At 40.1% G+C, this 21,507-nt stretch overlaps 2 protein-coding genes across 3 annotated transcripts in view; both read left to right on the top strand.

The window, feature by feature from the left end:
- The window catches only part of LOC111655827 (uncharacterized), a 21,720-nt gene extending 7,197 nt beyond the window's left edge, over positions 1–14,523 (top strand). For both annotated transcript variants that reach the window (XM_087174266.1, XM_023407356.2), the window contains exons 7-18: positions 614–807; positions 1,651–1,776; positions 1,956–2,084; positions 4,141–4,263; positions 5,165–5,300; positions 5,759–7,266; positions 8,082–8,930; positions 9,243–9,565; positions 9,745–9,844; positions 10,348–10,942; positions 11,258–11,389; positions 12,233–14,523. In XM_087174266.1, the coding sequence (XP_087030392.1) occupies positions 614–807; positions 1,651–1,776; positions 1,956–2,084; positions 4,141–4,263; positions 5,165–5,300; positions 5,759–7,266; positions 8,082–8,930; positions 9,243–9,565; positions 9,745–9,844; positions 10,348–10,942; positions 11,258–11,376 (4,202 nt within the window). In that variant the 3' untranslated portion in view covers positions 11,377–11,389; positions 12,233–14,523. The remainder of the gene's footprint in view (positions 1–613; positions 808–1,650; positions 1,777–1,955; positions 2,085–4,140; positions 4,264–5,164; positions 5,301–5,758; positions 7,267–8,081; positions 8,931–9,242; positions 9,566–9,744; positions 9,845–10,347; positions 10,943–11,257; positions 11,390–12,232) is intronic.
- Positions 14,524–15,036: 513 nt separating this feature from the next.
- The window catches only part of kcnk4a (potassium channel, subfamily K, member 4a), a 15,739-nt gene continuing 9,268 nt past the window's right edge, over positions 15,037–21,507 (top strand). The window contains exons 1-3 of the mRNA XM_023407376.2: positions 15,037–15,352; positions 17,918–18,118; positions 19,281–19,601. Of these exons, the coding sequence (XP_023263144.1) occupies positions 19,413–19,601 (189 nt within the window). The 5' untranslated portion in view covers positions 15,037–15,352; positions 17,918–18,118; positions 19,281–19,412. The remainder of the gene's footprint in view (positions 15,353–17,917; positions 18,119–19,280; positions 19,602–21,507) is intronic.

The following is a 21,507-nucleotide window of genomic DNA, read 5'->3' as shown; positions in this document are numbered from 1 at the left end:
TATATATATATATATATATATATATATATATATATATAATATTTTTACCATCAATTATAAAACTTTATATATAAAGTTTTATAATTGATGGTAAATAATATTTTAGTATATGCTTTAGTAGCAGATGCTTTCATTGTGGTGCAGCTCTTCAGTTAAAAAGTTGAACAGTGCAAAAGTAAAAAGATGGGAAAATTATACATATTGGACAGACAGAAAATTGATTTCATCCCTGACTTTGGAAATCAGCAGCCTGACATCCACAGGACTGGTGGAAGTGAGTCATACAGAGTGTGAGAGCAGCTGTGGTTGTCAGTGAGCCAGTCTGTATGGATTGACCTCATTTTTGAAGACCCCAACTGTGTGTTGCTGTTGTGTCCCTGACCGTCGGTGTTCATTTGTAAGAAATCAAGAATTTGCTGATAAAATCAATACTCATTCGGGGGGGGGGTGATAGTTGAAAATATGTTTTCCAAGTCATCTGATGGTTTCAAACTGCGTTTTTTATATTTTATGTTTCATTTTGTTTTTTCAAAATTAAGAGATGTTTGGGAAAGATTTTTTTCCTGAGACCTTATTAACCAGTATGTCTCTCTGTGTCTTGTCCATACACCAGAATTTTTATCAGAAATGCAGAGTCGTGTGTCTTGTCTGGAGGAGGAGCTGTCTGTGAAGGCTGGGACATTGAAGTCGATTCAGAATGAAATGGTGCAAAGCAAGAAGGAGCTCACTGCCAGGGATCTCAGCCTGCAGAGAGCTCGCGACGAGCTTAGCCTGGCACACACACGCATGACCCAGGAGAGTGAACGGGTAAAAACATACACTTCAACTGCTACTGATACTGCTGGTGGCACTACTACTACTACTGAAAACAAATGTGTTGCATACCAGTGCGAATTTTCAAAATTTCCCTGAAGCTCTGCTGTTTTGTCAAAATATAGGTGTTGGCCTCATTTGTCAAAACATTTCTCTTTGACAAACATGTTGGGAATATTTTGCTTGTTACACAATCTGTTATTATCAGGAACTTTGAAAATGTTGAGCACTTATTCTGTTCTGTGCTGTAAAACCTCCAGCTGATGTTTTGTGAAATCCAACCATTTGGCAAACAATATACAATGCTGAGGATAGACTGGGAGAGGCTGCCATTTCTCCCATTGTCTTGTTTGTTAGTAGCTACACAGCTCTCAAAATGTTAATGCTTTTTCTAATGTTGGAATATCAAATGCAGAACCTCAATCAACACACATTACAAAACAAAGTGAAAACAATAAAACAAATGTGTTAAAACACAAAAAAGGCGATAAAACAGGTTTAAGTGACTTATATATACAAAGAAACAAACATCCCCACAAATTTGACCATTTACATGTACACTTTAGAATAATTGAATATGTGACTAATTGCTGCACGGTAATTGCAATATCTTTAGCAGGGTACACTTGCTAAGCCAATGATGGTAACGAAGATCATTCATTCAGACCTTTATTTATACAGGGAAGGCCATTGAGAGCAAGCTCTCTTTTTCAAGGATGCCCTGAAACAAAATATACAATACAAGAAACAATAATCCAAATATATAAACATAATACTGACACCTGAAGTCTTATTGTCAGTTTTAAAGGGAGTGTGTTGTGTGTGTTTGTGTGACAGGCATCAGGAGCTGAGCAAAGGCTGAAGCAGTTACAAGAGGAGCTAAAGTGTCAGAGGCAAAATGCAGAGAGCAGCCGACTGCAACACCAACAGCGCGCTAAGGAGCTGGAGAAACAACATCAGAGGGTAAGACAGAGACAGATGGATGGAGAAGCAACTAAAGGAAGAGAGAGAAAGTAAAATTTTCACATTACAGTTGAATTATAGTGACTCACATTTAGTTGTGTGTGTGTGTGTGTGTGTGTGTGTGTGTGTGTGTGTGTATATATATGTGTGTGTGTGTGTGTGTGTGGCCTCGCCTCTAGGACTTGACAGAGCTTCAGAAGGAGAGGCACTGTCTGGAGAAGCAGCATCAGCAGGAGGTGAATAAGCTCAACCAGGAGCGCCAGCAGGCCAGGGCGCTCCACAATGCCCTGCAGGCCCAGGCTGACAAGGTACACAGTTTTGCACATAATCGTACACGTGAACAAGGCGAATAATCCCTCTGATATGCATTTTCATACAAATACATTTGCCCAGCCTTTAAATAAGATTTTATCAACAGTGGAAACTGAGGACCAAAGTTATAGTGTGTACATATACTGTTTCTTCAGCTATTTCCTGTTTCTCTTTTCCTGCTTTCTCTGTTGCTATCCCCTCTCCTCTCTCCTCTCTTTCTCCTGGGACTTGTACTATTTGTACCAAAGGTCAATAAACTTATCTCACTACTTCTCCCACGCTTGCTTCTTGTCCTTGTTGTTTTTCTCCCATTCTCTGTTTCACTCTCTTGCTCTCTTGTTTCTTTTTTCTTTTTTTTCCTCCCCACCCGTGTCCTCTCCGCTTCGTCCTCCCCTCCCCTCGGTTTCTCTCCAGTGGACAGGTTGAGCAGCGAAGGTAATGACAGTGTGACTGCGTTTGACGGTGCAGAATGCTTTGGTTATGGGAGCATGAAATAATCTCATAACTTGTAACTTGTGTGTGAGAAACAGTCCAAGTTCTCATGGAGAGAGGCGTGAAGGCATGACTGTGGGATGAGGGTGAAGAGGGAGGGAATATTTGTGTGAAGGTCTGTATTTGAGGCAAGATGCATGAATGCAGAGAAGAAAGTGTGTATGTGGTTTAAGACATAGTGTTATCATTTTTTCCCCCCTTTTTATTTGGATTTGTTTTACATGAAGGAATGCTGTGGTGTTTATTTTTATCAACAGAAAAGTGATACAGATTTTAGTCTTAGCACAGGGGAGAGCCTCTTAACAAGTACAAAAAAAAATGCCTGCACTTTTAGGCATGGTGTAAAAATTCAATGACCTTTTATTCTACCCACAATGCCTCTTAAAACCTTACTGTAAGCCCTTTGTAAACCACACAGATGCTATCTCGTTATATCTGATAAGGTGACAGGGAGTAAACACAACAGAGATACAGTGTGTGTTGAATCAAATCACATACAGCTGCTGATAGTGCACATTTCATGTGACTCAAATGACCAATTTACACTGCCTTTTGTGGAATAGGTGCGTACAGTTTCAGTCATGGGTAACCCATAGAATCTCAATAACTTTATAGACTCTCTTTTAAGTATTTCAATGCAGTAGATGGACTAGCATTGTGAACAGGAGATCATTACAGCCATGAGGAGACATTTGAATAAAATCTTCCAAAAAACTGGTATTTCAAAATGATCTGCTGATTTGATTGGCAGGTAGATATAATTTATGAGGATTGTTGCAGTGTTGCATTTACACAGCCCCTGCTTCTTCTCTCAATAATAATGAACTACTTCCGGAAAAAAGTAGTAAGTTACACTGTTTATGACATTAACATTTAATTTCTTAGATTTCTAAATGAATTGTTCTGGGCTTACTTAGAATGATGGGGTCAATAAATATTATAGAACAAACTCCAAACTAGTGACAGAGGTTGTTTCACTTATGACCATCACAAATACGTTCTCTTTATGTTTATAGTAAGAAATTTCCACCATGAGCTTTTTTTATCAGCTTGTTCACTGGTTCATACACTGTACTGTTTATGTTGCTATTTCCAACAATGATGTGAAGGTAGCATGACAGTAACAACTAATTTGTTGGATTAGTAATTGTAATGTGAGCACTAAAATTGGAACAGCAGCATTGTACACTAATTCACAGTAATGCTACCAGCGTACTGCTCGTGTGCACAATGACATGAAATAACGTGCAGAATTTTATATGAGCACTGATGGGAAGCCGATCAGCTTGTTAAGTCTTCATTAGTTTCCCCGGAGAGGTAGAAAAATACATCAGACGCAGCTTATGCTCGGTATTGATCACTGATTGCTCTCCTGCTTCCTGTTCCCTTCACTGGTCCTGATTCCTACGCCTACAACAACAGCCATCCAGTCTTTTATTTCTTCTTTGTTGTTTTTACCCCCTAACGATCTTTTTTCTCGTATCCCTTGTCTTTGTCATTGTCTTTGATTTCATTTTCCCTGTTTTCTAGCAGCTGCTGAGTCATAATATCCTCTATCAGTTGTCTCTACAGAAACAAGCATTGGACAAAGAGTTGGACACGCTGAAAGAGAAACTGAAGTGGACGGAGAAACAGCTGCAGGATAGCCAGAAGAAAGAAGCACAGACACAAGTCAAACTGACGGTAATACACACATACATGCTAGTGGTGGTCCTGAGTCTTGTGCGTCAATTATTCATTGGCTGAGCAGTGGGTATGTAAGGAACTCTGTAAATTTTTAAAAAACATCTCAATGTGCCATATGTCAGTCTAATTAATTATGAATCATGCATTTAATAAAGGTGTAGCATTGGGGGAAATTTCACAGAGCCAAAAAAGATGCGGTGCCTGATATTGCCTGATGAAATATTGAATCTTTATGGTAAACTGCTGAAATTGCACATAAGGAAAACTGGTGTCCTTATGCATTAGAAAGCTTTTGCTAAAGCTTTGCATTAAAATACCAGACCAAATTTTAATACAGCCACACTGCAGAGGAAGTTTAACACTCCAGAGTTGTTTGTTTGTGGAAGCTAATTACATGTATACCAGCTTTCAACATCGATACTAATGCTGCCTTTATCTGTGGCTTATTTGTATATGGTTTATTGCTATTGTGACGCTATTCTCTATGTAGCTCTACATGCATACGTTGTTAATCAGTCATTCCTTATCTGGAAGTCCTGCTGTGCAAATACAAATATTGCAGGTGCAACTAATAAAAAGGCACTGCTGGCAGAGGTGGTATACTTTCCTTATCTAGTTATTAATGGCCAAGTTTTAAAATGTGAGAAATTAAAGATGTCTTATCTGGAAGAAACACTCACAAGCAGATGTAGATGTTTTAAAGTCAACACACAAACCTTCCTGTATAACATTTACTATCTGCACGACATTTAAGAGGCCAATGTATATTGATAAGTTTCAGCTGAGATCTGATCTGTCCAACGTATCTGAACCTTTTGTACAACCTTTTTCAATCCTTACGGTGGAGAATTTGAATGTGTTTAAATCACCTCATTTGTATTTTTTACCCTCGTATTAGGAGGCAGTGCGCGAGGCGGAGGGTGTGGCACTGAGTCTGGAGCAGAGCAGGAAGAGGGAGCAAGGTCTAGAAGAAGAGGGGAGGAGACTGGCAGAGGAGAAAGCCGACGCCCTGCGTCTCCTCAAAGAAATACAGGGTGAGGAGCGAGATGTGGGAGAGACGACAAATCCATCAGTCATGGAATCTATACTGATAATAATTATGTTAGTTTGATATGTTATCGAACTAGACATCAGGTAGAGAGACTTTCTTTTTTCTCTCTTCTCCCCCCACAAGGGAGTTTAGTACAGAAAAAATAAGTCATTAAGACTCATCCACTTACATAATCAATGTCCAAGTGCTTGACATTCATGTATGCTCTACAGTATTTGCTGTGTTAATTCCCTTTTAATGTAGAAGCCCCGTGCTGCCACCTGCTGGTCAATGATATATCATTTTCTGTAATCAATTCCAGTAATGTTGGTGTTCATTCAAAAAAAAAAAAAAAAGACAGATAAACTCTTTATTTACTGCTTTTCATCCAGGTTATTATTTCTCGGTTCTTGTGTGGTCTCTTACAACTCACTATTTGTATCTCTTTCATTTTAACTCCAGAGCAAAAAGCTGCACCAGCACCCCCTCTACAACCCGTGCAGTTTTGCCCTGTTGGCCAGAGTTTCTCCCCTCAGCCTTCTTACACTCTTCATCCTCGACCGTCAGCTCACACCAAGAGGCCCACCGCTACCACCCGAGCAGAGCAGAAGAAGGAAGAGGAAGAGGGCGTGGATGAAAGGAGGGCAGAGATTACAGCATCTTACCCTTCTGACAGAGAGCCAGGAGAAGGCATTGACTCTGAACACATCACTGTCCTTATCTCCACAGAGTCTGAGATTTTACAAAGGGGAGGAAACAGAAGAAAAAGAAACGAGGAAGAGAACAAGAGCAGAAATGAGGAGATAGAGTGTGACAGCTCTGGGATGAAGAAGCACTCCACATTTGATCATGTACCCTCAAGTTCCTCTCATTCTACTACTGATGTTCCCAGCAACACCTCTATGGACGAAACGACACCTTCGCTCAAGCCCAAGCAGGGCAAAGCCTCCGAAGACCTCCAGAGGGAGAATGCCATGCTGCGTTCAGAGATAAAAGATGTGCGTGAAGAACTCCAGAAACGACTGGAGGACCTTGAAGCCCAACGACGGGCTGAGGCAGAAGCCAGGACCCGGCTCAAACAGCTCAGCCGCAAACATGCCAGCCAGGCTGTGGAGAAGGAGGAACAAGACAAGGAATGGAGAGCAGAGCTGGAGAGTGAGAGGGCTGAGACAGAGAGGTTGAGGAAGGCCATGGCTGCTTTGGAGACAGAGATGAAGAGCAGAAGGGAGTTAGGAGAAAAGAAGGAGAGACAGGAGCAGGAGGAGGAGAAAAACAAAGTGCTACAAGATAGAGAGAGTGAAATGATAGAGCTCAATATCCAGATGAAGAAACAGCTATCAGAGGTGAAAGCCCAGTTGGCTTTAGAACGAGAGGAGAGAAAGAGAGAGGAAGAGGAGAGGAACCAAATAATGAACACAGACATAGATGTAAAGAAGGAGCTGAGCACAAAACTGGCAGAACTTGAAGCTGAATTGGAAGAATTAAAGCGCAGCAGAAAAGAAGACTCACTGGAAGAGGAGAAACTCTCAGTTGCCAACAGTCCGCTGACATACCTGACTCTCCATGATGATGAGCTCAACTCCAACATTGTTCACTGTGGCAACAAACTCCTCCATTCTCCAGAGCAGCACCTCCTCTTCTGCCAGTCCACCAACCAACTCAACGTGCTTGTTTCTCAGGCGACAGAAAATCTCATTCAAGAAGGTCAAACAGTGATAGATCCTGAACGTTCACCTCTGCTAGATGAGGGGCGAACAGGTCAAGTGGCCTCTGACCTGGAAGACACCAGACAAAACTGTATGGGAGAGTCTTCTCTGTCAGACCAGCAAGAAGCTCTTTCTGACCTCCAGAAATGTGAGTCTGCCCCCTCAGGTTGGGCAAAAGAGGTGGAGCGTCTGCAGGAGGAGAAAGAAAAGGAGACAGAACGTGCTAAGCAGTACCAGGTTAAACTAGAGGCCCTGCAGAGCCAGGTAAATAATAGTGGATATACATTGATATATGAAGTTTGTCCAGCCCTGGTAAAACAATTTATATTTATAAGATGCAAAGAAAACAATTTTACATATTGAATCATAAGTAATTGGTTCACAAAGAGGTAATTATAGCCAAATATAAAATGTCTAGATGATGTATAGATGATCCCCGGTTCTATAACACCTAGAAACTGCACACGTGTAACTGCATGTCGGTCACTGTATTTATGTCACTGCTTATTCTGTATGTCACTTATTGACCATGATACTTTGGTTTTGATAGAAGAATGGTATTGGGATGCAGGAAAACATTATATATTTAGGCATTATTAAATAGATATCACTGATTAAAAGGGATTTATTTACATATTGTTCAAAAAGCCGATAGCTGATGGAATGGAAATTTGTGCCTATTCTAATGAGGTAGACCCACTGTTCTGATGAAAGCACTTTCAACTCTTTTTGTAAACAGCACTAGGTGTCCAGTAAGTTGACATGAGCTTTCTGCGGGGCTCTGACTTGATATAAGTGGTAAAGATCATTTAAATTTCGTTCCCAATATCTCCTAGTACACTTTTTGTTTTTAGACTGAGATTACCATATCGGCAGATAATGGCAGACGCGAGAATTGACTAAATAAAGCAAGTATGTAACTCATTGAACACTGAAAGTTTCCATAGGAACTGCCATCTTTGCTCTGTGGTGTGTAGCTTTTCTTAAAACACAGTGAAGTACAGGGTGTAGTGGTTTATTGCATGTTTTTTCTCTCTTCAGCTTTTTTTTTTTTTTAAATCTTTTTTTTTTCTTCTCAGGTGACACGTCAGACACAGCAGCTAACCATGGCCTTTGAGAAGCAGAGTCAGCACATCTCAGGCCTTCTAGCTGAGCTACAGGAGAAGGAGAGTGCCCTCCTCAGCCAGGGAGAGGAACTGCAGCGATGCAAACAAGAGCTGGATGCATTCAAGGCTGAAAAAGAGGTCAAAGAGGTCAAAGAGAGAGATGAGAAGTTGGCGGACACCATAGAGCTCCAACCGAAGGTGGAAAAGGACTGCGCTGTCACCTTTCACACTACAACCTCACTGGCAGTCGGTGACTCTACTGCACAGAGAGATGCAGATCAACCAAAGACTGTGACATTTGATGCTGAAACACCAACACCTGTTGGCAGTGAAGAAGACAGTGAAGCACTATTGTTAGGGGAACAGCGTCCAGGCTCTGTAGACTCAAACAAGACTGACAGTAACCATGACTCCGCTTGTGTAATGGAAGACGTTGAGTGCGTTCAAGATGGAGCAACAGAAGACGTGGTTGTAGAACTGCTCGCTCTGCAACAGGAGAATCGGCTGCTGAAACAAAAAATGGTGGGCTTCACCGTCTCAGACACCAGCAGCCTGGCATTACAGACTGTAAGTGAAAACCAAGAAGATCAATTCAAGCAAAGCCAAAACGCAGGAGATGCTGTTGTGTTCTGCTTGACGGAGCAGAGGCCACCTAGTGAGCAGAATGACATCACCGCTGAGGGCCAGGAGTCGCTACTGCAGAATGAGAGGAGAAGGAAGGAAGATGAAGGAGGAGATTTAAAAAGGGAAGATAAAAGGACAAGGGGTGAAGAAGAGCTGGATGAAGTATCTCAGCTTCATGTCAACCACCTAGAGGAACAGGTAGTGACCATGTGCTACATCTTACTATCACAGCAGTGATGTGATATGTCTTATTGAAGAAGAGAGACAAAAATATGTTGCTAAGTTAGTCAGATAGGCAGGAAAATTAAATTTATGATTTAGTTTACAATGTAGATGTTTATAATCTTTGCTAGGAAATTTAAATGTAATCGATCTACAGTATATTAAATCATTTATGAAAAACATTAATCCATTTTCTTTTCAACTGAATGTTGAGACATTCCAAGTTATCTGAATTACTTTACTTTACTATTTTTATTCAGTCCACCCTGTCTTTTCTCTCCTGTCCAGGTGGTGGCACTGCAGAAGAAGGTTCGGGCTCTCTCTGAGAAGACCCAGCAGCAAGCTGAGGAGCTTGTACTGTGGAGACTGGCCTCCCAACCAACTCCAACATTTGACCCGTTGCTTCCCAACAAAGATAACCAGGACAGGAGCTCTGCTGTCAGACAATCCCGCTCAAACCAGGAGCAGACTGATGAGATGACCCACAGCCAGGGTCTGTCGCCCACACAGGGTATTCAGGAGAGCCCTGGTAATGTAACAGTCATCAGAGAAGATGAGGTACTCCTCTCCTCCTCTTCCAACAAGCTGCAGGGCCGCCTGTTATTCTCCAGGTAACACACTCTTACAGAAGCAATGCAAAATGTGGCAGTAACATACATTTGAGTGTTAAATGCGTGTATTTAAGGTGATTATGTATATTTGTACTGTTTAATGTATGTCTATATAAAGGCTTCTGTTGTCTTCCTGTGTGTATGCTTGGAATAAACATTTTTTCTTGTTTTACCACAAGACTGCAGCACAGCAACCTTCCTGAACCAAAGAGTTTCCACTCCTCTAAAAAGACTGCAGCACTTCAGGAATACAATCAGGACACTGCCAAGATCGACAAGGTGATTTTTTTTTTTTAAACTATCACTCACTTACATACCAGACCATTATGCATCTGTGGCTCTTTATGACAAATAAATGCAGTCCATTTAAAAGGTGTGAGGACTGAATTTGTTTTTCCAGTGACATGATTTACTGTTTAATTTAATCACTGCACAGCAGGGCAGCTGAATCTGTCTACAGGGAAGCATGCAGTTCAGCATGTGGAAAGTTTCCAATAATAAATGAATAATGACTGAATATGTATTTATATAGAGCTTTTGCTACTTTCCTACAGTGAATTCCAAATTAGAAAGTTGTAAATCTTTCCCAATGATTAGGAAATTAAGCTCCAGTAAAATAAAGTGTCATATGTTTTTAGAATTCAAAGCACCTGTTTGTCCTCAGTGCTTGTCTTTAGGTGGGAAAAATGCTACAGTTTTCAGTTTAGACTTACAGTTATGTGCATAAATTTTTGTCTACATGTTGGATTAACAGGCCTGCTGTGTTTTGTGTCTTGATGCAGGAATCTGAAAAAGAAAACCAGGAGATCATCGTATTACAATGGTCAGATACCTGTCCAACACATCACAAAGAAAAGAGAGACAATGAACTCATCCAAATGTCATCAGAGAAAACGGGTCAACAACACGTTACCAAAGATCTCCATAAAGTCTCAGGGCTAAATAAGACCAAAACAACAGAGTGTCACCCAGGGAATCCTGAAGCCAAACCCAACGCTTCCAGAGCAACTAATGAAATAAACACCAATGATTCTTCAGGCAGCGCTGTTAGGACAGAAATGAAAAGTGTCTGCAGTCAAACAGAGGAGATATTTTATTCTCGCAGTGCTCCAACGGCATCTGAGCTCCACTGCGCTTACACACAGACGGAGGAAGAAGTGGATGAAGAAGATATAGTGGACTCCCCTCCTGTCTCCCCTGTCCCACTATTGGAAGGAGCAGAGTCAGCAGACAAAATCTTGTTTTCAGGTTCCTTCCCCATCCCTGCTGACCCAGCCCGTCTGGCTGAAAGAATCCGCCGTAACAGGACGCAGCTGTCAGCCGCCTTTGACGACACAGAGTATGAACCTTACGGACTGCCGGAAGTTGTCATGAAAGGTAACTATTAGCTGAAAAACTGAAACAGTCAGTTGGGAAAACAAAAATAAGCAATATGACATATTTCCATTTATGTTCCCAGGCACTGCATGATACTATGACAAACTTCACAGTTCAAGTTCTTACCAGACAAACAAATGACAAAAAACTGACTTTCTGACCCTGTAATGTACAGAAAACAGAAGTTCCTTCTGCCTGTGATCTTTTCTCTCTGTCTCCTCTCTTTATTTATTTTTGTGCTTTGACACTTAGTCCTTCATCTACTGTCCCTTAATCCTCTTATTCATTCCTTCTCCCCCTCTTTCCGTCCTGCAGGTTTTGCCGACATCCCAAGTGGTGCCTCATGTCCTTACATTGTGAGAAGAGGTTTGTTAGGGACAACTGTCGTATCTGCTCCTCAGAAAGACCTGAGACAGGAGGAGGAGACGGATTAAAACGCAGCTACAGGTAACCTCCAGAGCCCACCGAGAAAATTGACGTAGACTTTAAGTAAATTACATGTCCCAAGAACTGAGAAATTCAAAAAGCACATTAAGTTATAATAAGTAGCTTAACTGTACATATATTTTCTGAATAGGTTTTTATATTTTAAGACGACAGTATCATGGTGTTAAAGGTCCTGACAGGACACATTTTACAAATGATATTATTTAGACTAAAAGTGTTGACTCATACAAATAAATGAAAGTAAGTGTTTAGCTTTGAACTTCACCATATTTGAACCTAAACAGAGAGCGCACTGGAGATGAATAACTTCTGCCCACAGATTGTTTTATGTGTTGTTGTGTTCAGTTTACTGTTTTATCCTCTTTATCATTGATAATATTAGGGTTATATAAGGTAATACGGATATAGATGATGTGTTAAAATGTGTCTCCTTAGGAGACTTTAAAACAATCTCAGAACTTTATAAATCATTAATTTTACAAACTTTGTTATGTAATTCATTTGGCTTCTGAAGCAAATCATCTGGTTCAGCTGTTAAATAAAAGTGATGGTTTCTTGCCTCCAGTGGAGTGATCTGACTTTATGGACAAACCTGTTGTTATTCTGTATTTTTGTTGTTGTCAACAAATCACATTAAAACACCAAAACCAACAGTGTGGATTTATTGACAATACAGAAAATTAAGAATACCACCACACTTTTAAAAAATATAGTCTCAAAATTACTGTGTTACTTTGCTGAATTGTTATTGGAAGATTGTTCCTTTTTTTTTTTATTTGGTTAAGATTTTGGCTCTATTAAAGACAAAGATAATCTTACTAATTACATGCTGGTTGTTTACAGGTCTGGTGGGACTGAACTGAACAGAACTGATCACTGTGTCAGATCCACAGGGACACTCCAGTCACCAGCAACCTGAAGCAGCTCAGACCTTCAAACCAACACAGGATCAGTTAAAAAAGTGCTGTAGTCACCCACGGACCTCTATACACATGTGTTCAGGTAAAGGGTCCTGCGCTGACAGAATAAACACCTCCACTGTGGATCTAAAATGTCTTAATGGTCACTAGTTTATTCTCTAATTGCTGTGTGGAGACTTTGCTATCCATCATGATTCAGTGACTTCACACCCACCTGAATATTTAGGTGCAGAGGTGGTGATTTTAGTGATGTTTCTTGATGTTTCTTGAAGTTAACGACCACTGTTCCAAAGGGACTGTTTAGTTTTTAGTAACTTATGGGTCTAGCCTCAGCCTTCTTTGAATGAAACAGTGCCTACTTGACCTTTTTCTAAATAAGCACTTGTCTAGATAAGTTTGACTTGTTGTCAAAAGGAGTGACGCCAAGACAGGCCTGTTGTGAAAATGTGATGTATATTTCTTTCATTTTAATTCTTGAGGTGGCTTATTTATGGACACTTGAATGTGTGTTATTAGAGGACAACTGTTTACAAAAAATGTGTGAAACCTTAGTGGACGAGCGTGTGAGACTTTAGCTGTGAATATGAACATGTGTGTTCTCATCTTGATGTTACTGTTTGTATACCCGTGTGTGTGTGTGTGTGGGGGAGACAGAGAGAGAGAGGGCCGAGCACGTCTATGACTCAGTCTAACTTCCATTGGTTTCCGCTCCATGTATGGTGATACACACTGCGCTCCCTCTCTCGTCCCTTTGCTGCTTTGCTTCTCTGTCTTACACTAACGAGTGCTCATTAGTCATTAGCTCTGTGATGAACTTACCACGAACTAAACATGCATTTACTTTATTTTATTAGCAGAGCATGAGATGAATTCTGTTGGTTTCTTATATTTAATCAGATATAATTTATTTGATTGATTGACCATTTTTGGTAGATTTTGTTTCTTGCACATTTGTTACTGTGCCAGAGACAACAGTAGGACACATGTATGTACACTGTAGATTTTGTAGATGAGTTTGGAGTTCATGTACAGTTTGTATTATGCCCTATATCAGAGGATAATGACCACTCTGCTTGCCTTTAACGTTTGACTGGTTAGTGAAAGGATAGGTTCACATTGTTCCAAGTTCTAGTCAATAGTTCTAGTTCTACCATACTCACATGCCCATAGGTATGTTGAAAGGGCTACTGGTTGTTGTAATTGCCTCTCCAGTCTCCTGGCTGCAAAGAGATCACTTTCTAAAGTTGTTTTGGTGTCAGAGAGAGGGGACAAAATCCAGTCTTCGTTCTGTATAGAAACACACTCTAAACTTTAGTCGCTCATTTGAAACTTCAACAGTCTGAGTTCAGGCCTGGTCACACCAGAAAGTGGTACAGTGACTGATCTGCATGTCTGCAAGATATTTGGTTTGGAAGTTTGGTGACGTAATGACTATACTGGCCAGTATATTAGTCACAACAGCTCCTGGATTTTCTCTATTTTCCCTACTGTTCTGTTTATTTGACATTTTCTTCACCCTTGTACACCATTTTGTCCAATAAAATAGTTACTGAAGAGGGCAAATGAAGCTCTATGAGCTTAGCTCGGTATTTGTACCATTCAGTGGCTTGCTCCCCCTTTAATGATGTTGAAATTGCTTCAAGAAATGTTGTCTTGCAGCCCGTATGGACAGGAGGAACAATTAAAACAACCATTTTTTCTTTTAATATACGTAATAGCACATGTGCATTGTTTTAAGGATTACTTACAAAAATGCGACCCTATCCATTAAAACCTTGTTGTGCTGTCTTTAAGTGATATTTGAGATTATTTAATATGAAGGTTTGTAGACACGTATGTGTTAAAAGTGTGGAATGTTTTTTTTTTTTTTAAAAAGAGTTGTTCCTTTCTGTTCTTGGCTTGTTATCTCGGTTCAGAACAGAGTGGACTGTTACTACCATGACTCGATGCCATTGCCATGTTGACACATACACGAACACACACACATACATACACACACACACACACACGCACGCACACACACACACACACACACCCTCCCTTTCAGCTGCCTTCATATCTCTGGGATCTGTAGTTTTTTGGCAGTGAGGTGGGAAGGTCAGACTTTGGGCAGGGAAGCTCACTGTATATCTTGTTGCCTTGTTTTGGACACTTTGATGTGAATGTATCTGAGTTATTTTTGCGGCTAGAATAAAAGGCTTGCTTTTAATTTAACTGTTGTCTCTCTTTGGATTAATTTATCTTTGAGCACCTTTGAGTCAATAAGTCAAGCTGTGTTCTTTGTACTTCATATTTCATGTTGTCATGGTGTTTGACCCGCTGTCAGTTACTAATGAGTGCCATGGTCCAATGACGAGAGCCTCAAAGTGTCTAACTGGAATATCTTGGTTAAATCACATCAGCATTTCCGCAATTACCAAAGTCCTTTCCCTTTGCCTCTTGGTCATGAAGACATTGTTGAGAAGGTACCGAAAGCTTTTAAGGAGCAGACTTAGATCAAAGAATCAAAGGGTGTATTGAGGAGTTAGGCTTTCCAACTTTAGAGTCTGTTTTATTTCATGATGCAATTCCTCCTCAAGCACAAGAAAAATTGTGTAGATCATAACTCTGACTTTGAAGAAACAAGTGTCTGTTTTTACTTCCCAAAAAGACAGAAGTTGGAAAGGCGAAGGATTTACAGAACTAAGCCCCCCCACGTCCAGCTCAGGAAACTCCAGGCCCTCTGCTCTTCCTCTGCAGTGACGGTAGTTAATCACACTCACTGCACTGTAATGGACTTCACAGTCACTGACGCCTCGGCCCCTTCCTCCTCCTTCTCCTCCTCCTCCTCGTCCTCATCCTCCTCCTCCTCCGATCTGCTCTCTTCTGTCAGAGTGATGTAGGGTCACGAGAATAGGGAAACACCTTCCAAGGAGAAAACACACATGCACTTTCACAATATACACACACACACATGCCGAGCTCCTCGCTGAGTGTTGAGTGGTGACATATGGCACATACTGCATGAGGCGAACTTGGATAGCAACATTTCTCCAATCTGAAGGTAAGACATGCTAAATGAATTTCTTTCGGGGGGGGGTACTGAAAGTTGTAACAAGTATTTTTGTAAAGAGACCGATTGTGTTTATTTTCACTTTGTAGGCTGCTCGGATTTTAGAGTCTGTTTGCATGTGAGGCTCTTGGGCCTTTTCTCCTTAATTAAAGGTTACCAAGTGTAGTAGCAGACTGTCATACTGATTTAAAAAGAGAGGATCAATCCCTTGCTCCAACATTCCTGCCCATATAAATTCTCTCAACTCTGACACTATGGTAAACAGTAATTTAAGTTCAGAATTTAGAAAGCTATGTAGCTTAAATCTATATTTTAGAATTCATGCATCTGTGTTGGAAATATTCTTTCTTGGCCTTGTAGCCTCAGAGCAAAATGTCAGCCAGTTTTTTCTTTTTCTATGCTACTTCTGTTGCCCAAAACAGTCCTATCATTATTGCTGAGGATCAGTTTTTCCCAGTGTGAAACCAAGGAATAGGAGTTGTAACATGTGATCTCCTACTGACGTCAGTCTGGAGGCTCACTGTAAAAAGAAGCAAAAGGGGGGTAATTACAATCTAAAGGAGCTTTATTTTTTCTCAGCACTATAAATTCTTTAGTAGATACTACATCCTCTTCCACACACTGTCATGTTCGTCTCTGGAGGCTCGTCGGCTTGTCGGCACTGATAAAGGGGTGGGACAAAAATCAACTGCTCCTCTGCCTGTGACAGACTGTCATGAACACAAACAGGCCTTTTTGTTAACTGGCATACAGTAAGGAACAAAACTCACTAAAATGTAAGTGTGAACCTTTAACCTTTTGTTGACATTAGCTTTGTTTCCTCATTGGTCCACAGCTGTATATTTTGATATAATAAAAGTAATGTCAAAATCAACTCAATTTTTTCCTTACCTCTGACCTTTATTAATACCCATGTTTCCTGTAAAAAGAAGTGACGCTTCCCTTTAATACAAACTACAGAAATGACCATTAAGCATTGTTGTTAAACCAAATAAGGTATTTATTTGTTATATGGGCTATATATATATATATATATATATATTACTTCTGTTTGCCAAAAAGTCATTCATAGACACAGAAATGAACAGCATGCTATCCTACATAATGATGTTACCTATGTTTGAGGTTAATTAGATCCCAGAGTGGTCTAAATGCATGTCAGACCTCTTATGAACAAACTCTGATACAATTAGAAAAAGGTGATAGAGGTGATAAAACAATGTTAAAGATCCCGGACATGTTTTAAGACGTGTTGGATAAGAATTTCTGTGAATATGCAAAGGCATTGGAGATTGCTTATAGTGATCACGTCTGTCCAAGTCAAATTGATCACTATAAGCTGATAATTATTATAACTTTATAACCAAAGTTTTTTCTTTTTCTGTATTTCTCATGCAATTTACTATCTAATTGACATTTGTAAATATAAAGTAATGGACAGCTTTGCTTCACTAGACAATCATTCCTCCTTCAGCAGATCAATGTGAAAACAAACTGCACATACAGTACATCATTCTGCACAGTGAAGGTCAAACATCAAAGTGAGGTAATAATAAGCAAAACACAAAGTATGTTTTTTGAGCTGTTAAAAAGGGGCCCGGGGTCTCCAGAACCACAAACAGAACGTGAGTCTAGTTACAAATCGCGTTGAGAGGAGTGTTTATAGCTGCTGTGGATTTTTTTTAAGTTTCTGTTGTTCATCTCAAAGTTTGGTCAGATTTGTCACGCACACCTGCCTTAAATGTAAAACCTAAGAATAGCACATGTACATCTTCTCCCAGCCTTGTGCTTCTTTTCAAACAGCTCACCTCATGATTTATTGCCCCACCTGCCCCACTGTTTAACTTAAGATTAGATCACAGTCTGTCAGCCGCAGCTCTGCTCTTTCTAAGTCCTCACTCAATATCTTAGCAAAATATCAAAATATGCCAGTGTAGGTTTAGACAGTGATAACTAATAATATCTGTCAGTGTTGAAGCCAGGGGCAGAGAACGAGACTGTCCACACAAACCAAAGCCAGCGGTCCATTAGCACAGAATGCTAACAGTCAGCCAGACTCTGGGAAATCTCAGAACATTGTCAAGGTCCGTGTGGAGACGACCAGGGCCGACCGACCCAGGACAAGAAGCTCCTAAATCCCAGTCCTATCTGTGTGTGTGTGTGTGTGTGTGTGTGCGTGCGTGCGTGTGCATGTGCGTGTGTGTGTGTCTATCTATCTCAAAGGTAAACACAGTTCAAAGAAAACATTAAAAGCCAAATGAAGATAAGCGATTAAACATGTTTTCAATTAATGTCAAGATGTATGTTTGGACTCCTGGCAGAGTCTAATCGTTTGTGAGACCACTGGCAGGGCGGCCTGGTGTGTGTCAGTCCCTCCCTGGTTATTATGACAAACTCCCAACAATGTGAACATTCATTTAATGCCACTCATAACCCTGCTGAAACAGAGAGAGGAACAGGGAACTGTTCTGTTTAATACATGTCCATTTTACATACTTGGGTTTTGCCTGCATGTTTTTAATCTAAAGCAATGTGTATTTTGTCTTCCTTAAAAAGTTTTCAAAAGGCTTGTAGGAGAGAGAAATGGACCCTCAATCCTCCACTCCTGACTGGTCCTGAAGACACTGGCAAACCAGAGAGGAAGCAGAGGAGAAATCTACGAGAAATAGTGAAGGGGAAAGAAAAGTCAAAGAATTCCCCGTCACCTGATTTGTGGAGCTTTAACATGGGATGAGCTCCTGACATTAGTGACTTAAGGTACTGTCATCATCATCTGCTCAGTTATAAAACATTCTTTATCTATCACAAAAGCTGTCATAAAAGAAACCACAGAAAGCATCGAAAGTGAAGAATAGTTCCTTTCAATATTCCAATAAAGCTGCATTTGGCAGTGATCACATTGGATGCACTTATTAACACACTGCATCATCTGTTCAGTTTTTTGTTCAATCGTGGACAGAGCATATCTCCTCCCTAACAGACCCAAGTTTTTGATATGGTTTGTGTTTGGAGCGTTTCTGGGGACGCTCCAAGTTAAACACGCCTCAGCTTCAGTAGCGCCACACACTATGTCAGCATGACAAAGAGGGAACAAAAAGCTCTATCTGGAGGGACATGTTTGTTTACCTGGTCACTTAAAGAGCCAGGAATTCTGCTCAGCCTGTGAAATCAGTTATTTAATGTCTTCTGTGGCTCTGAGGAGTCCAAGTAAAATATGCCTCAGATCTCTAAAGCCAACATGGAGCTTTAACCCTTTAAATATAGTGCTACTTTAGGTGTGTTTTGGTCTGTGCTGGACTCAATCTTTAAACAACCTTGACAAATTATACATTGTTTGAAAGGTCCAAATCTCCCGATTCTATCTGTGCAAAGCATTTTTGCATTTTATATGACTGCAAGAGCTGCTGACAAAGAATGGGTTCTAACTCATGACCATGACTCCAAAGCCTTTTCCACATAAAAGGGCAGTAATACATGCCTTAAAACTTCTTATTTTGTGCTAAAAAAGATGAGGTAAGGTGACATTCCTACCAAGTTCATGCCTCTGTAACTTTGTTTCAGTACCTCTTCTACTCATTCTGACTTTATTATAACTAATGTAATGACAAAATCTACTGTCCTTGTTCTGTGCAAAAATGCATTCAGAAGACAATTTTGTACAAAAACATATGAAACTCTGGAGGGTACCCACTTGATTTGACTAACATAATATGGGTATCACTAAATACTAAATGTTTGTACCATATCAACTCTTCTTCCCTTCTTCTCACTTTTCCTTTCAGTAACTGTCTTTCCATAATCCCACTCAAACACTTTGGTTCCGGTTTGACGCACAAATGTATAAATAAAGGTTGTTAATATATGTCACCCTTCCAAGAACACTTGTGTTGTCTGTTTACATGTTTCCATTCTCATACAGTACCTCTCTAAAGGAACTTCCTGTTTATGGCCAGCTGTGCCCGACTGTATCCTGACTGAGAGCCCGACCAGATCCTGGCTTCTGAGATCTGACCTCTAACCCTGGAGGGGCCGGGGGGTCGACAGGGTGAAAATGCGGTACACAACCCTCTTGGCCCTGCTGACAGGGGTCATGCTGTACCTGGTGATGGGAGCGCTTGTTTTCCGCACCCTGGAGTTCCCCAAGGAGAGCTCAGCGTTCGAAGACCTGCTCAAAGCCAAGCAAAACTTCCTTGGTAATAACTCCTGTGTCACAGAGCTGGACTTCCACAATCTCTTGAAGGTATAATCTCATTACACAATCCCACTCAAGCACTCTGTATAACTGTGGTTACAACCCTGAAATATTACACAACACACACACACACACACACACGTCCATTTCAAGGCAGACTATGTTAACGTCCACAAAAACAGACCTGTAATCATTGTGTGTATGTAAGTTTGATATGGTACACAGGAAATCTGTTGAATATACAGCAGTTGTAAAGTACACTAGAACATAACATGTTTGGTCAAATATGATATATGCCAACATAATGCTAAAGATTCCTAGCTATGTTAGATATGCAACAAATGAAAACTGCATAAAGTATGTAAATAATGTTTATTTATATTCTACCATTTAAGAGCATTTTCATTTCATAAAGCAATATTATTAGTCAAAACTTACTTGAGGAAAGTAAGTCTGAACTCAGTTACCGAGGAAAATTATCCCTCCAGACCAACCTGTTCCTCGTCAGGCTCAATTTCAGGCTTAGCTTCAGGTCCGTCCCAATACCCACACTTGCAGTATCTGCAAGTTCCTACTTGTGCACCATATTTCCAGTTTTTGCCACAGAGCCAAAGTGCCCATTAAAAGTGCACGTGATAGTTTATCAGAGCTTACTTGGACACAATTTGTTGATAAGGACATCCTGTCACTCCCACAAATACAAATATTGTACATGGCACAATGAAGATAAGATTATTTGTTGGGAGTATCAGCCATACAGTGCTACTGTTACATTAGGAGGACAGTAAAAAACACACTCAGGGGCTGAGAGGATTGATATGATACAATAATATTATACAACTAGAAAATTCCAGGGAAATTTTGAGTGCCACGGGGGCTACTGCCGGGATGAGTACATGATTTATTTCCAGTGTTCAAAAGTCACCCTGATCATATTCTGGTTTTGAGAAATGTCTTGATATAAAAGACTCTGATACAAAACAATGTCACATCCCTCCATCATGTATTATGTGGGAAATATCTCATATTCTGTCTTGTTTTTTTTAATAAAACAAGAGGCAACATGTCTTCAAACGGGCATTTAAAGGGTTAAAATCCTGAAAACTAATAATCATTTGGTAGGTTTGAGCAGAACTGAAGTGGTTTAAGAGATTTATGCAAAAAAAGCAGAAAAAAATATTGATATATGATAATTTTATAGCATTTTCTTTGTGTGTCCTTTTTTGGACGCGAGGAACCCCAGACGGTACAAAATGTGTTACCAGTGTATAATAGACCTGTAACAGTAACTGACATTAGATTTTAAAAATATGTAAAAAAAAAGACACTTTCTTGCAGAAATCCATACCTTCAGCTGTAACAGCCAAAATGATCAGCAAATCAAATAAGAAAAGTAAAGAAAATGTCCAAAAAAGGACAGAGGGACCCCTGAGGGTTAATAAATCCCATGACGTTTTTTGCCATTTTTATGCCTTACTATACTGTGACGTTTTGTGCCTGACTATACTATGACGTTTTTTGCCATTTTTATGCCTTATTATACTATGACGTTTTTTGAAATTTTATACTATACTATGACGTTTTTTGTCATTTTTATGCCTGAGTATACTATGACATTTTTTTAAATTTTATACTATACTATGACGTTTTTCCATCCATACCTTCAGCTGTAACACAGCCAAAACGATCAGCAAATCAAAAAAGAAAAGTAAAGAAATTGTCCAAAAAAGGACAGAGGGACCCCTGAGGGTTAATAAATCCCATGAACCGCTATTTAAATTACCACTATTATGTTTTTTTCTGTGCTAAATTTAACATTACTGGGGAGGAGAGCAACGCGACTAGAAGTGACAGCGAGAGAGGGCTAGTAGCTTCTCCTCTTCTCTGTCTCAGCGGAGACCGTCACAACTTCATTCACTCTTTTAACAAAACAAAAAAAAAGCAACGAAGGAAG

Source organism: Seriola lalandi, unplaced genomic scaffold (genome assembly GCF_002814215.2).
Source record: "Seriola lalandi dorsalis isolate HSWRI2012SDOR001 ecotype SW California unplaced genomic scaffold, Sedor1 jcf7180002054333, whole genome shotgun sequence".
Taxonomy (NCBI): Eukaryota; Metazoa; Chordata; class Actinopteri; order Carangiformes; family Carangidae; genus Seriola; species Seriola lalandi.
Note: the sequence above shows the minus strand (reverse complement) of the source record. Positions and strands in the feature narration are given on the sequence as shown.